The sequence below is a fragment of the Phallusia mammillata genome, chromosome 3 (assembly GCF_965637545.1).
Source record: "Phallusia mammillata chromosome 3, kaPhaMamm4.hap1.1, whole genome shotgun sequence".
NCBI lineage: Eukaryota > Metazoa > Chordata > Ascidiacea > Phlebobranchia > Ascidiidae > Phallusia > Phallusia mammillata.
This window is the reverse complement of record NC_137254.1, coordinates 6,316,455-6,329,199: the sequence shown is the minus strand read 5'-3', so window position 1 is coordinate 6,329,199 and position 12,745 is coordinate 6,316,455. Positions and strand designations below refer to the sequence as shown.

At 34.6% G+C, this 12,745-nt stretch overlaps 3 protein-coding genes across 3 annotated transcripts; all 3 read right to left on the bottom strand.

Moving 5' to 3' along the window:
* Window positions 1-3,132: 3,132 nt before the first annotated feature.
* Window positions 3,133-4,168, bottom strand: LOC145219348 (uncharacterized). The gene has a single exon (XM_080086722.1). The coding sequence runs from the start codon at window positions 4,162-4,164 to the stop codon at window positions 3,133-3,135; it is 1,032 nt and encodes a 343-aa protein (XP_079942848.1). The 5' UTR covers window positions 4,165-4,168.
* Window positions 4,169-9,307: 5,139 nt separating this feature from the next.
* On the bottom strand, window positions 9,308-10,518 carry LOC145219346 (intelectin-1-like). Its single transcript, XM_080086720.1, has 4 exons — window positions 10,419-10,518; window positions 10,120-10,297; window positions 9,569-9,657; window positions 9,308-9,492 (listed from the first exon to the last, which is right to left on the bottom strand). The coding sequence occupies exons 1-4, from the start codon at window positions 10,516-10,518 to the stop codon at window positions 9,389-9,391; spliced, it is 471 nt and encodes a 156-aa protein (XP_079942846.1). The 3' UTR covers window positions 9,308-9,388.
* Window positions 10,519-10,588: 70 nt separating this feature from the next.
* Window positions 10,589-12,337, bottom strand: LOC145219345 (uncharacterized). The gene is made up of 6 exons (XM_080086719.1): window positions 12,187-12,337; window positions 11,857-12,014; window positions 11,710-11,798; window positions 11,534-11,639; window positions 11,316-11,468; window positions 10,589-10,711 (listed from the first exon to the last, which is right to left on the bottom strand). The coding sequence occupies exons 1-6, from the start codon at window positions 12,335-12,337 to the stop codon at window positions 10,589-10,591; spliced, it is 780 nt and encodes a 259-aa protein (XP_079942845.1).
* Window positions 12,338-12,745: the final 408 nt, after the last annotated feature.

The following is a 12,745-nucleotide window of genomic DNA, read 5'->3' as shown; positions in this document are numbered from 1 at the left end:
ACATAACATGTAAAACAACTTTTTCATATTCAATCCCAACACTCAAATTTCACTATATTTAAACAATTTTGCAAACCTTAACCGTTAAGGCTTAACATACAGTTTCTTGGGGGCATTATAATGCTTTCTAAACAATGCACCGGCTTGCAAACAGTATAAACATTAATGCAATCAACAATCTGCAAATCAAAATATATACATCTGCTGGCACCATCTTGGTTTGGAATAATACAGTCAGCTGTGCAACAATTTTTGTGTCCGATTACAAGCGTCATTCATATTGGTATGAAATTGGTCAAACTAACTCCAAGACAGATTTTCATTAGCGCTGGCAACGTTGCCAAGGTTTGTCAAGTGCTCAATATTTATCTGCTTTTGTAATGCGGGAACACATGCAACTTTCATCTGAAGCAATATATCTCGCTGTAGTCAATGTAACGAACGAGTAAATACTTTTCTAGTTGGCAATTTGTTACTTATTACTTGCTTTGCGCTAGCATAGACACGCGAAACAAACAGATGTGTAAGTAAGTCAAAGCTGTATTAAAGCATATTGCCTAAACTGCAACTGAGTAAGCATTCTTTGATACAAATGGTGCATAATGTTTTGGTAAAACATTTGAGTTGTCTGAGACATCTAAATATTAGCAAGTATAGATAAGATGTTAATTTATTTGTGAGCTCTTTTGTACCAATGTTGTTGAATCCGCAATTTGCCTGAGTCAGTGTTTCAAAACAAGTAATTTTAAGCAATAGTACTGATCAGACATGGGGTCGAATACACGCGTTCTGTATTCGAATACTTTACGAATACCTGCATGACTGTATTCGAATTCATGAATACAATTTTTGAGTGACAGCAATTCGAATGGTATTCGAATAAAACGAATCAAGTATTTGTATTCATGAATTGTTGACCAAACTACAACGACAAGTAATTCGAATACTATTCAAATAAACCAAGGCATGTATTCACATTCATGAATTCTAAGCACTTTTTAAAGTTCGGCAATTCGAATTGTATTCGAATAATGCGAGTCAGGTATTCGTATTCACGAATTGTTTCGTAATGTTAAGGTGGCAGCAATTCGAATTGTATTCGAATAAAGCGTGTCAAGTATTAGTATTCATGAATAGTTGACCAAAAAACAACAACGTGTAATTCAAATACTATTCGAATAAACCCCAAGCGTGTATTCGTATTCATGAATACTTCGTACTTTTTGAGACGTAGCAATTCGAATTGTATTCGAATTAATAGTTCTAGTTATTTGTATTCACGAATTGTTCAGTTGTTGTAAGAAGCAAACAATTCGAATAACATTCAATTTGTTGCGGAAAATAAAAGAAATAAGTTGCGGAAAACAAAAGAAATGCCCCGAAACTTAAAAGGTATTCGATCAAAAAGTAACAAGGGTTTATGAATTGCAATTTCATTGGTAAAAATGTAAACCAACGAGCTTTTTTGCCACATTAGCTTGACTGATTTAAGTCTCCGTTATAAAAATTTCACCAAATTTACATGAAATGTTTGCTTCATGAACACGCTACACCTGTCATGTGCTGAGAACAACCCAATGTTGCAAGCTTTGTAACACAATTCCATTGATGTAACGTCACAATTAACTTCTATATGTCATTGTTTCGTAACATAAACAAAAACTTGTCAAATCAGGTCACATTCACTGCCAATTTGAATTGTATTCGAATCTATTTGGCAAAAATGTAGCAAAATATTCTCGACTACTTCTAGTCTGGAGGTAATCGACAATTCGAATTGTATTCGTAAAAATGTAGTCATATATTCGATTTTACGTATCTTACGTTGCCAAAGGAAAAATGTAGTCATGTATTCGATTTTGCGAATTGTTACTTAGCCACAGGCTGACAACAATTCGAATGGTAGTCGTACAAATGTAGTCATGTATTCGATTTTACGAATTGTTACCTTGCCGAAGGCCGACAACAATTCGAATTGTATTCGTAAAAAATATCGTGTATTCTAATTTGCCAATCCTTAGGTTGGCAAAAACCTACAACAATTCGAATTGTATTCGAATAAATTTACTCAAGTTTTTGTATTCATGAATTGTTGGTTCAAAAGTTAACTTCAACTATTCGAATTGTATTCATGGACTATCGAACGAAAGCCAAAATCATTCGAATACAGCACGAAGGTGCCAATACGAATGACGAATACGAATGGCCCCATGTCTGGTACTGATGGAGAAGTTTTTCGGTCACTCTTCTGTGTAAACTCACTCTGATAAATTTCTTCACTTAAACTCTGAAACAATAAATTAAAAATAAGTTGACGTTTTTTTTTTCTTAACAAATATTAACCACCTGGTCCTTTGTAAAATATAGTATTCCAAAAACTAGTCCCAAAACAGCCGTGATTACAAAAACACACATCAAGATAATATTCACATGCCACACGTTTTGATTTTTCAAAGATTCTTCTGATTGTTTGTCACTTGATTGGGTAACAATTTCTGCCAAATAAACGTAATTTCAACCTTCAACCAGACTGCACGATCTATAGTAAAACAGGAAACAAACAGAAAGTTTGATTCGATGTGGGTACTTTTTGACAATTTAGCCTAAGTGATGCAGCGCATCAATATCAGGCTAATGTGTAAAACAAAAAGTTTAAATATTTTGTTCAAGGAAAACATCTCACCAAAAGCTTGCACAGTGCCAACTTTGGAGCTCATTGTGTCATATTCTTCTAAACATTAGTTCACAATGTTGCGTTCTTCTTTGTTTTTCTAGTTGGTTAATTACAAAAAACATTATTTAAAATTTACTGTTTTGACCATACATCTTCAGAAACACACGATAATTCACACTTAGATCCGACTAGTTTAAAAACACGCTTTTCCAATTTTACTTTGTTCTGTTTAAAGTTAAGAAGAACTTTAAATACAAAGTTTTCTACTGAATTAGCTAATCTGTTGAAAAATAACGGACCACGATGTTTCATAATGAGTATGCTAATAAACTAAATAAATCCTTTTTGTTGTCCCAATCAGCTGTTTTCATCTGCTCACTGTTTTTTTTTTTTTTTTTTTTTCTTACATTTTTACATCTTTTTTTATTTTTTTACTTTCGCGGCACATGGTTTGCGAATCACTGCTTTACAGTGTGAATCAACATGTGTCTTTTCAAATTTCCATGCCGGGTAAATGTTTTATCACAAACATCGCATCGATGTGGCTTGTTTTTAATGTGAATCAACATGTGTCTTTTCAAATTTCCATACCGGGTAAATGTTTTATCACAAACATCGCATCGATGTGGCTTCTCTTTAGTATGAGTTAACATGTGTCTTTTCAAATTTGAACTATGATTGAATCTTTTTTCACAAACATCACATCGATGAGGTTTCTCTTTAGTGTGGATTAGCATGTGTGTTTTCAAATTAGAAATGTCATTAAATCTCTTGTCACAAATAACACACCGATGTGGCTTCCTTTTAGTATGAGTTAACATGTGTCTTTTCAAATTTGAACTATGATTGAATCTTTTTTCACAAACATCACATCGATGAGGTTTCTCTTTAGTGTGGATTAGCATGTGTGTTTTCAAATTAGAAATGTCATTAAATCTCTTGTCACAAATAACACACCGATGTGGCTTCCTTTTAGTATGAGTTAACATGTGTCTTTTCAAATTTGAACTATGACTGAATCTTTTTTCACAAACATCACATCGATGAGGTTTTTCTTCAGTGTGAATCAACATGTGTGTTTTCAAAACACTACTAGCAGTGAAACCTATTTCAGAAACATCACACCGAGGTGTTTTCTCTTTAGTATGGGTCAACATATGTGTTTTCAAATCTCCACCACAAGCAAACCTTTTTTTACAAACATCACATCGATGTGGTTTCTCTTCAGTGTGAGTCAACATATGTCTTTTTAAATTTCGGCTTTGAAAAAAAGTTTTTTCACAAACATTACATCGATGCGGTATTTCCCCAGTGTGAGTTAACATATGTCTTTTCAAATTACCACTGTGGACAAAAGTTTTTTCACAAACATCACATCGATAAAGTTTTTCAATGCTGGGTTTCAGCTTATGTCGTTTTACATTTTCACGTTCAATAAACCTCTGATCAAAAACATCATTTTGCTCGAAGTTAAAATCCTGAGATTCCATCTCGTCAAATTAGTTGTCCAGGTATTATAACAAAATGTTTTATTTGAATCATGAGTATTATGTTATGACCTGAAGCAAGATGTTAGTAATTTTACTATTGTTGTAGATGCTTTAAGTACTGTTCCTAAGTTTAAAACAAAGGAATATTATGTTTAAAATTGTTTGATATAAATTTAATTGAACAAACTTACTACGTACCGGAACGTAGAAGCAAACCTATATTCACGTCATACTACAAATTTCCAACAACATGTGTGCTAAAGTAAAATATACTGCACAATACTACTCTGGTGTAATGAGATTCGAATAAACACAACAAACATTATTGCGATTAACTATGTTCAAAGCATAATTCTCAAGTGAAGTTATAAGCTAACCTGTATCAACTTGCTTCGCAATGTGGCAGTCAGCAGTGCAACAATTTCCTTTTCCAGCGTGTCCGATTACACTCATTTATACTGGGCCGAAACTGTGCCAAACCAACCGAGGCAAAATCCAAATGGTTTGATTAGAACTCAATAATACGCCAGTCTCAACTATTCACTAAATGAAGTTTGCAATTTTTAATCAGCCAAAACTAAAGAAAGCTTGCAACGTTGTTGAGATGGTGGGTCACCGACGTTAACAAAACGTGATCTTGACAAAATAAGCCACTGTCACATCCACAACAAATTTAGTAAACGTTCAGGCTGAAAGCGTTTTTATGTTAACACCTGCCGAAAAACCTTCATCCGTGTGTAGACCAAAGTTTTCAAAATACTGCGAAGTCTAAACGTTAACATAAAATAAATTATGTTGCATCCCAATATACAATCAAAAGTTTGGTTGACTATTCTGCTCAGGCAAAACAAACTCGTTGGCACATAACAACGTTCACAGAACCAAACATAAGCTTTTTAAACATGCCAAACGCTCATGCGATTAACTATAGTCTAATTCTCGACTGGTCTGTTGAGCTAACCGACTTCAACTGACTTCGCAATGCGGCAGTCAGCTGTGCAACAATTTCCTTTTCCAGCGTGTACGATTACAAGCGTCATTTATAAAATCACTAAACGGACACAGTCCACTGGCGCTGGTAAAATCAAAATGCTTTCTCATGTGCTTTACTAACAACTTATACGTGTATTAATTTATGCGCGATATTCGTGTGACTTTAACCTGAAGCAAATTTTTTCGTTGTAGCCAATGTGACAAACAAGCAAATACAATTCGAACACACGTGTCAAAGTCACTCACACCATAAGCGGTCGACGTTGCAGGTTAGTGCTTATTGGTTTATTACCGAGTTTGGCTTTCGGCTTTAGAAAGCAACAGTCTACATTTGTTAAGTCCTAAAAACGCAAGAAGACTGGAAATTATTTACAAGAGTTCGATATTGCCAGACAGTTTATTCTGCTAATGTTCATAATATTCGCAATACGAAACTTATTTCTTTACCAATCAATCCAAAAAGCCCTCAAATCACGTAAATTAAAGCTTGTATATAGTGTATGATGGCCAATATGTCTTAGTATTTTTCATTAAAACACCAATGTTTAATTTTTGTAAATCATTTAACCAACAACAAAGCACAATTAATCAACATTTATTAAATGAAATATATTGGCAATTCATTAAATAATTATAATTATGCGTACAGCAGGGGTCTCCAACTCAAAACCTGTCCTGAGTCACTTTTCAAATAAACAAGGAGCCGCGGGTCACAGCATTAACGTACTTATTACCTAAGTAAAATAGCACCCAAAATAACAACGCAACTTCGTTGTATTTAATGAAATATAAACTGGAACAATACACAAAATGAAAAGCAAATTCATTTGGTTGCCCTGGATGTTTGACGATGTTTTGCAGCGACGAGAGAGTCAATGTTGGGTCTTATTTTTCGTTGATTCGCTATTCTTAAAACGGCATGCAAATGTTCATCTGTCAATCGTGTGCGGAGGGCTGATTTATTTATTTTCATTGTGGAAAAAAAAACTGCTCGCAAACATACGTGCTGCCAAACATCGCAAGAATACGGCGTGAGTGCGAGAGTAACTTCGGAAATCTTTCTTCTGGCACGTACTTTTAAAAATCGGGAAAATTCACTTCAGAGTACTTTTCTTTTAACAAGGTGTCTCACTGCAGATATACCAACTCCATCTGAAATTCGTCTGAACATTCACAGACATTGGAGTAGAAAAGAGCGTGAATTCTTTTTCCAACGCCAAAAAGTCTTGAAATCGACGGTCAAATTCCCCATGCAGTGTCATGTTTTTATCTGCATATTGCTTCATGGCGCTATTCTAAACGTTATTAAGAGATGGCAGAGTTGGAAAATGGACGAAGTTCCCGACCTTTAACTGATATGCCCAAAACAACAATTTGCACTTAAACGATTTTATGGCATCAAACATGATTGTGACCACCTTTGAACGACCTTGTAAAATGTATTCAAGTTGTTCAAATGTGATGTTAAATCACATAGAAATGCTAGGTCTGAAATAAATTTTGGTTCAGCTAGCTCCGGTATGTCAGCTTCTTTCAAAGCCATGAACAGACCAATCTCATCCCTCAAGGCGAAAAAAAACGTTTCAGCACATTTCCGCGACTGAGCCAGCGTACATCTGTAGGGTAAAGTATTTCACCATACTCACTTTCCATGGTTTCTAGGAATGATTTGAACTGCCTATGATTAAGGCCCCGTGATCGGATAAAATTCACAGTTTTCACAACTAACCCCATAACATCGTGCATTTCTAACGCTTTACCACACAGGGCCTCTTGATGAATGATGTGTGAATCGACACACCCTTTCCAGTATCTTGTTTCGGAGAAGCCCAACCAAACCTATTCTTTCAGATCGCATGGCAGGTGCCCCGTCTGTGACAACTGATACGAGCTTTTGCCAATCCAAATTGGCGCGTTCAGACACCTTTCCAATTCACGAAATAAATCCGGGCCAGGAGTTGTGTCTTTTATTGCAATTCAATCTAATAATTCTTCTGCAATAATTGAATTCCTATCAACTCCGCGAATAAACACAGCACACATAGCATTATTTGTTATGTCTGTACTCTCGTCCAGTGCCAGCGAAAAACCTTCAAAGTTTTTTTTTCCAACTGAAATGAGTTGTTGGTACGAATCATCTGCCAATTCTGTTACGCGCCGGGCAACGGTGTTAACTGAAAAACTGATGTCTTCAAAACGCTTAGACTTTTCCGGACATAGTATTTCACAGGCTTTTAACATACACTGTTTGATAAAATCTCCTTCTACGTAAGGACGTGAAGATTGTGCAATCATTTCACTTATGGCGAAACTTGCTTTTACAGAGGCTTCACTTGCTTTGGTAATATCCGGGAAAAATTTTCTCTGCCTATTTAATAAACCTTAATTCTTCTCGCATTTTCCGGTGTATGCATAATATTTTTCTCTGTATAATGATTCGTAATGTCGTCGGATGTTGTATTCTTTTCGAACAGCAGTAATCGCACAACATATCAGACACTGAACCTTGCCATTGCAGTCACAAACAAAATGCATCTCTTTCCACTTTTCTTGAAAAATTCAGTTCTCTGAGCTTTTTCGTTTTTGAGACATTGCGTCTGGGTAAGGATGCGATAATTTTCTATTATGTTTGTACCGTAAATCCGTAAAAGCAAAACTATATAACTAAATATTGCAGCAAAGCTAGAACACGTGAGCGCTCTATAAACTGAACGGTTTCTAAGAGTTGCGCTTTGATTATAATCAGACATTATTCACCTATTTCATCATAATGAGGCATTGTGTAATAATGCGAATCAATGAACCGGTAATTTTTATTGTGAATTGACAGCGTGGTTGATTGTTTCATGAATTTTAGGCGAGTAAAACACACAAAAAGTGTTTATATATTAATATTTGTGTTTGAAACTGCAAAGTTCAAATAACCTCGCGGGCCATGGCATGCGGGTCGCGTGTTGGAGACCCCTGGCGCACAGGAATTGAAAGTCAGATTATCGTTACAAAATTCTGTGGCTCATTTGTCCGTTGCAGTATTGTAAACTGTACGTAGATTCCAATGAGATTTAACAGAAGAACAATATAATCCAAAACCCAGTGTATAAAATCCTAGGCCAAACAGAATCAACCGTTGTATACAATATTTTTATGGAATATATATTTCACCAAAAAGTTTTGGCATCTTCAGTTTCTGTAAGCGAATACAACACTGTTATGAAAGCGATGGAATAGTAAAACAATAAAATACAAGCTGCCAGTATCACATGCAATTGGTGACGAAACTTTCCAGAGTAAACCCCGAACCGTTTACTATCAGACTGTCAAGTCTGCTGCAGGTGTATCACGTGAAAACTGCTACTGTAGGTTGATTTCAGTTCCAACTAGACATTATTTTTCAAGAACAATATAACAAACGGATAAGGAATTTTTGACAGTGTGACATCTTTGAAGAATAGCATTTTAGTTTTCATATTACACAGGTCAATTTACAATCTTACAACATATTACTGTTGTTGATAAATGAAACCAGTTTCTGTTACGCTGCTAATAGGGTTTAGATTGTATTCTTTCATTATTACATGTTGTTGATAAATGTATTTTATTGCACACAAACATTAAATTGCCCTGGCAGTAAAACTTTTTTGTCACCAATCGCATGGTGATAGATTCATATTTCATAAAATAATAATTCCTTGTTGCTGTATAGACTGACATTTGCTGAAGCTGTATATGCAAGTTTTTTTGCGAATTTTACAGAATGATAGTTTGAACAGTTTGATTGGGCACATATTACTACACACTGAAGTGACTGTGGAAGAACACAGAGCGATTAATCTCGTGACATATTTTGCCTGCCATACAACCTAACATGTGAACGGGGTCCTGGCAAAACTACCTCAGCGTTTTTTACTGGCACGAAATTTGTTGTTGCATGAGGCATTACATTACAACATAACAATATTATGTTTGTAGCGATATACGATTGAAGCAACTCAAATGTAACGATAGATAATTAGAAGACGTTGGATAGTCTATGTGTATACCACAAAGAATAATAATGCATACAATAATATCCATATGAAACATAATCAAACTTCAGAAGTCATTAAAAATGTACAAATTAAGAGATTAATAATAAAATAGAGATTAATTGTATGTCTCGATTTTATTAGTGCAGATTTAACGAAATAATAAAGTGATACAACTTTAGACAGTGCATCGACTCAAATCAAATTTATCTATAAAATATCATAATTGTAGAATCTAAGTCTCTCTGAGAATGAGCATAATCAACTGGTGTCGTTTCGTTTAACATGGTTCCAGGCAATCCGTTCCAATCTACATTAAACAAAAACAATAAAAAAAAAACATTTTGTATTCCAATAACGTCAAATACAAGAAATAGATAATTTACTTGTAAAATCATTACAGTCATCCAAGTAAGGAAAATCTGGATTCTTCATTCCTCCAATACAAACAAATTCGCTTCGCCAATCGTTCAATCTACAAAAATTGCAAGTTAGCTTATATCCGACCCCCGATCGTATTATTTTGTTCACCAAATTCTTGATAACTAGGTAACATTAAGAAGTTAATTTTCTCTCTTCAATGGTTTACTGCAACGACATAAAGTAATGATCTAAAGGAAATTGATTAAATAATTGACAACATTTTAAGATATTGTTTGTGTGTGAAGAACATTCTTTGGTATTGGTGACGTAACATATTAGCATTGATTGGTAGAGCACACTTTTTAACAGTCACATAGCCAGATTTCAAATGAGATTGTAGAAAGATCATCATATGGCGGCCCAGAATGATCGCCTAGCAGATTAAGTTTGAAAAAGCAAACATAGTCGACCCGCTGCGAAAAACGTTTGATGACAACTGTACTAGACCAACAGTTAAATGCACGACTGTGACTTTAACATTCTAACTACTGTTATGAATATCAGTCTTCCTTACTTAACTGCAGGACACATTGCGTAGACGTTCCCAGTTCTTCCATAAGCACGAAACTGAACAAAACCGGTCGGTAGAGGTTTTACGCTTGGTGGCAGCATCGAGTTTACCACTGAATTGTTTCCGATGGAAAATTGAACTGGTACTGAAAGTACGTCATCATCATAAAAACAATCCTGACCTGAAACAACAAATGGCACAAAGTGTTGCAACTTCCAAAGCATGAAGTTACTGTAATGAAATGTTAATTTGCTGTGGAAAAATCCCATATAGCAGACAGTTAAATAAAATCATTTACTTACAAAAGTTGTCAGTTTCGGAAGTAATTTGCAATATTTTGAAGGTAACTGCATTGATCTCTGTTTCAGGTATCAAGAAATCATATTTTCTACAAAGTAACATCGTTTTAAGAAAAGTCAAGTATTACGATTGTTAAAACACAATAACAGCACATTCAGCAGTGAGCATTAATCTACCTTGAAATCATTGTATAACCAAAAAGTGTGTTTGATACAGCTTCCCGAATTCTCAATCCAAAATAATAATATGTTGAATACGTACTGTTGTTCAACTGTATGGCAGGCTTTCCAGAATTCTGTGTGATAAAAAGAAAAAAGACTTGTTTTTAATTTACTGTCAGTGCTTCGTTTATTTTTGTGAGAACTAAAAGTAAAGTTATTTAACCCTTTGAAACATCAAAGGGTAAAATAGTTTGTACTGTTTTCTACTTTGCAGAGCGGAAAATGCAAAGTGATCATTGCTGAACTCGTACATTGCAAAATAATCATAATTGTTGTAATGATTACAAACTAAATGGATTACAATCTTGAAATAATATCAAAATAATTTTCGACATATAAAAATGTAGTGTATACTATTTATTGTTTCTGTACATGAAATAATAGATATAAAAAATTAAACCGAGATTTTTGACCAGTAGATTGCGATCCCCTTGTGTGCATTTTGGCATTTTACTGTTGGTCGCCTAGGCTTTTGATGAACAATAAAATATAAAAATCTTTCAGCAAATCAAAGGTATTTTCAATCCATTCAAAAATAAATTCGCTGTTGCGTGACGGTGCAAAAGATTATGTTACGTGTATTTTTTTTTAAGTGGGTCGTCAGTTATATTCGATTGCTAAAAATTTCCACCGGATAAAAAGGTAGAAAGTCACCTTTCTACGATAAAAGCAACGTACCTCAGTATTAATGACATAAAACAAAACATCACACAAGCTGGCATATGATGAACCATTTCTACACTGCGCTTCGTAATGTAAAAAGAAATTGCCGAGAGTGTGGTTTCCACTGTAAAGAACTTTTGAATCATTGTTTGGTCGATAACCACGAGCCTTAAAATTGAAGCATTCAGAAAAGAATTTTGACAGGAAAATTTGTTATCGACTTATATATTTACCCCCATATAGAAGTAGTCGAAGCAATGATCAAAGTTTCCCACAGAAAACAAGGCAAAGAATGGATGCGTTTTGCGACTTGATCGCATCATATTGCCAAGATTACATCTTAATTGTTCAAAAGTAATGCAAAACTAAAGAATCAACAAAACAAAGAATCACCATATCTTTTACCAACCTATAATCCACTCCGTAATGCAAATAGACACTTCGACAATTAGGTCTATACCCGTACGGAGGACAGTCACGACTTGTTCTGGTGTAAATCTGTATCAACAATTTTATAATTATAATTGTGCAAATAAATGACATTTCTATAACTTACCTCCATTCCATACCTGTCACCAAACAATTTACTGTCATTTAACCTTCTATTACTGGAACCATCATAATTGTAAAAGTAGTAATCAGTAATTAGGTTTGTGATTTCTGTGGATTTTGCTTCGAGTCGATCCAACGTCGAATTTACATCGGGATAAAAAGCTTAAAGTGCAAACAAACAGAACAAATATATTATTGATTGGTTTTCTGCAAAAGAATTCAACAGAAAACGTTACACCTCTGTATCTACTTAATTGGTACAGGTGACATTAAACAGTTCTGCCTTCGGCGGATGCATAATAATAATCCAATAAAGAGCAAAAAAATGCTTTACTATTTGCTGCTTGTAGTGGATAATGCTGATTGAAAATTTTATGCAAATTTCCTCCATATATTGGCATAAATCCATTTTCAGTTTGATACTGCAGAAAACTGTGCTCTCTGCTGTCTTCTAGTGGCGCTTTGTTTGGAACATGACGTAACATTATGTCTTTTCCCTAAATATTTATCATTTGTATGTTATCAACACAGTATCGTCACCACAAGATACTCGCCTCATACTCATAATAAACTCGACTTTTAAAATCCATTTTTGTGCAAGTATCAAATGTCCCGAATGTGTTTGTGTTCATCCAATTTTGGTAATCTGCAATGAAATGACACATGCCTTTTTTCGAAATTTGAGCAGAAACGTAGCTTACTCAAATCAGTTTTGTCTTTGTTTGAGGTCGTGAGAAACCACAAATCATTGTAAGTTTCTGTTATATTGAAATTGTCGTTAATAGTTGCTGCAAGAATCCATCCACCACCAGCAGATTTCATGTCACAGTAAGCCTAAGAAGAAAACAAATTTGAGTTCACAAACATTGCTGTTCAAGTCAGTTTTTGTAAAA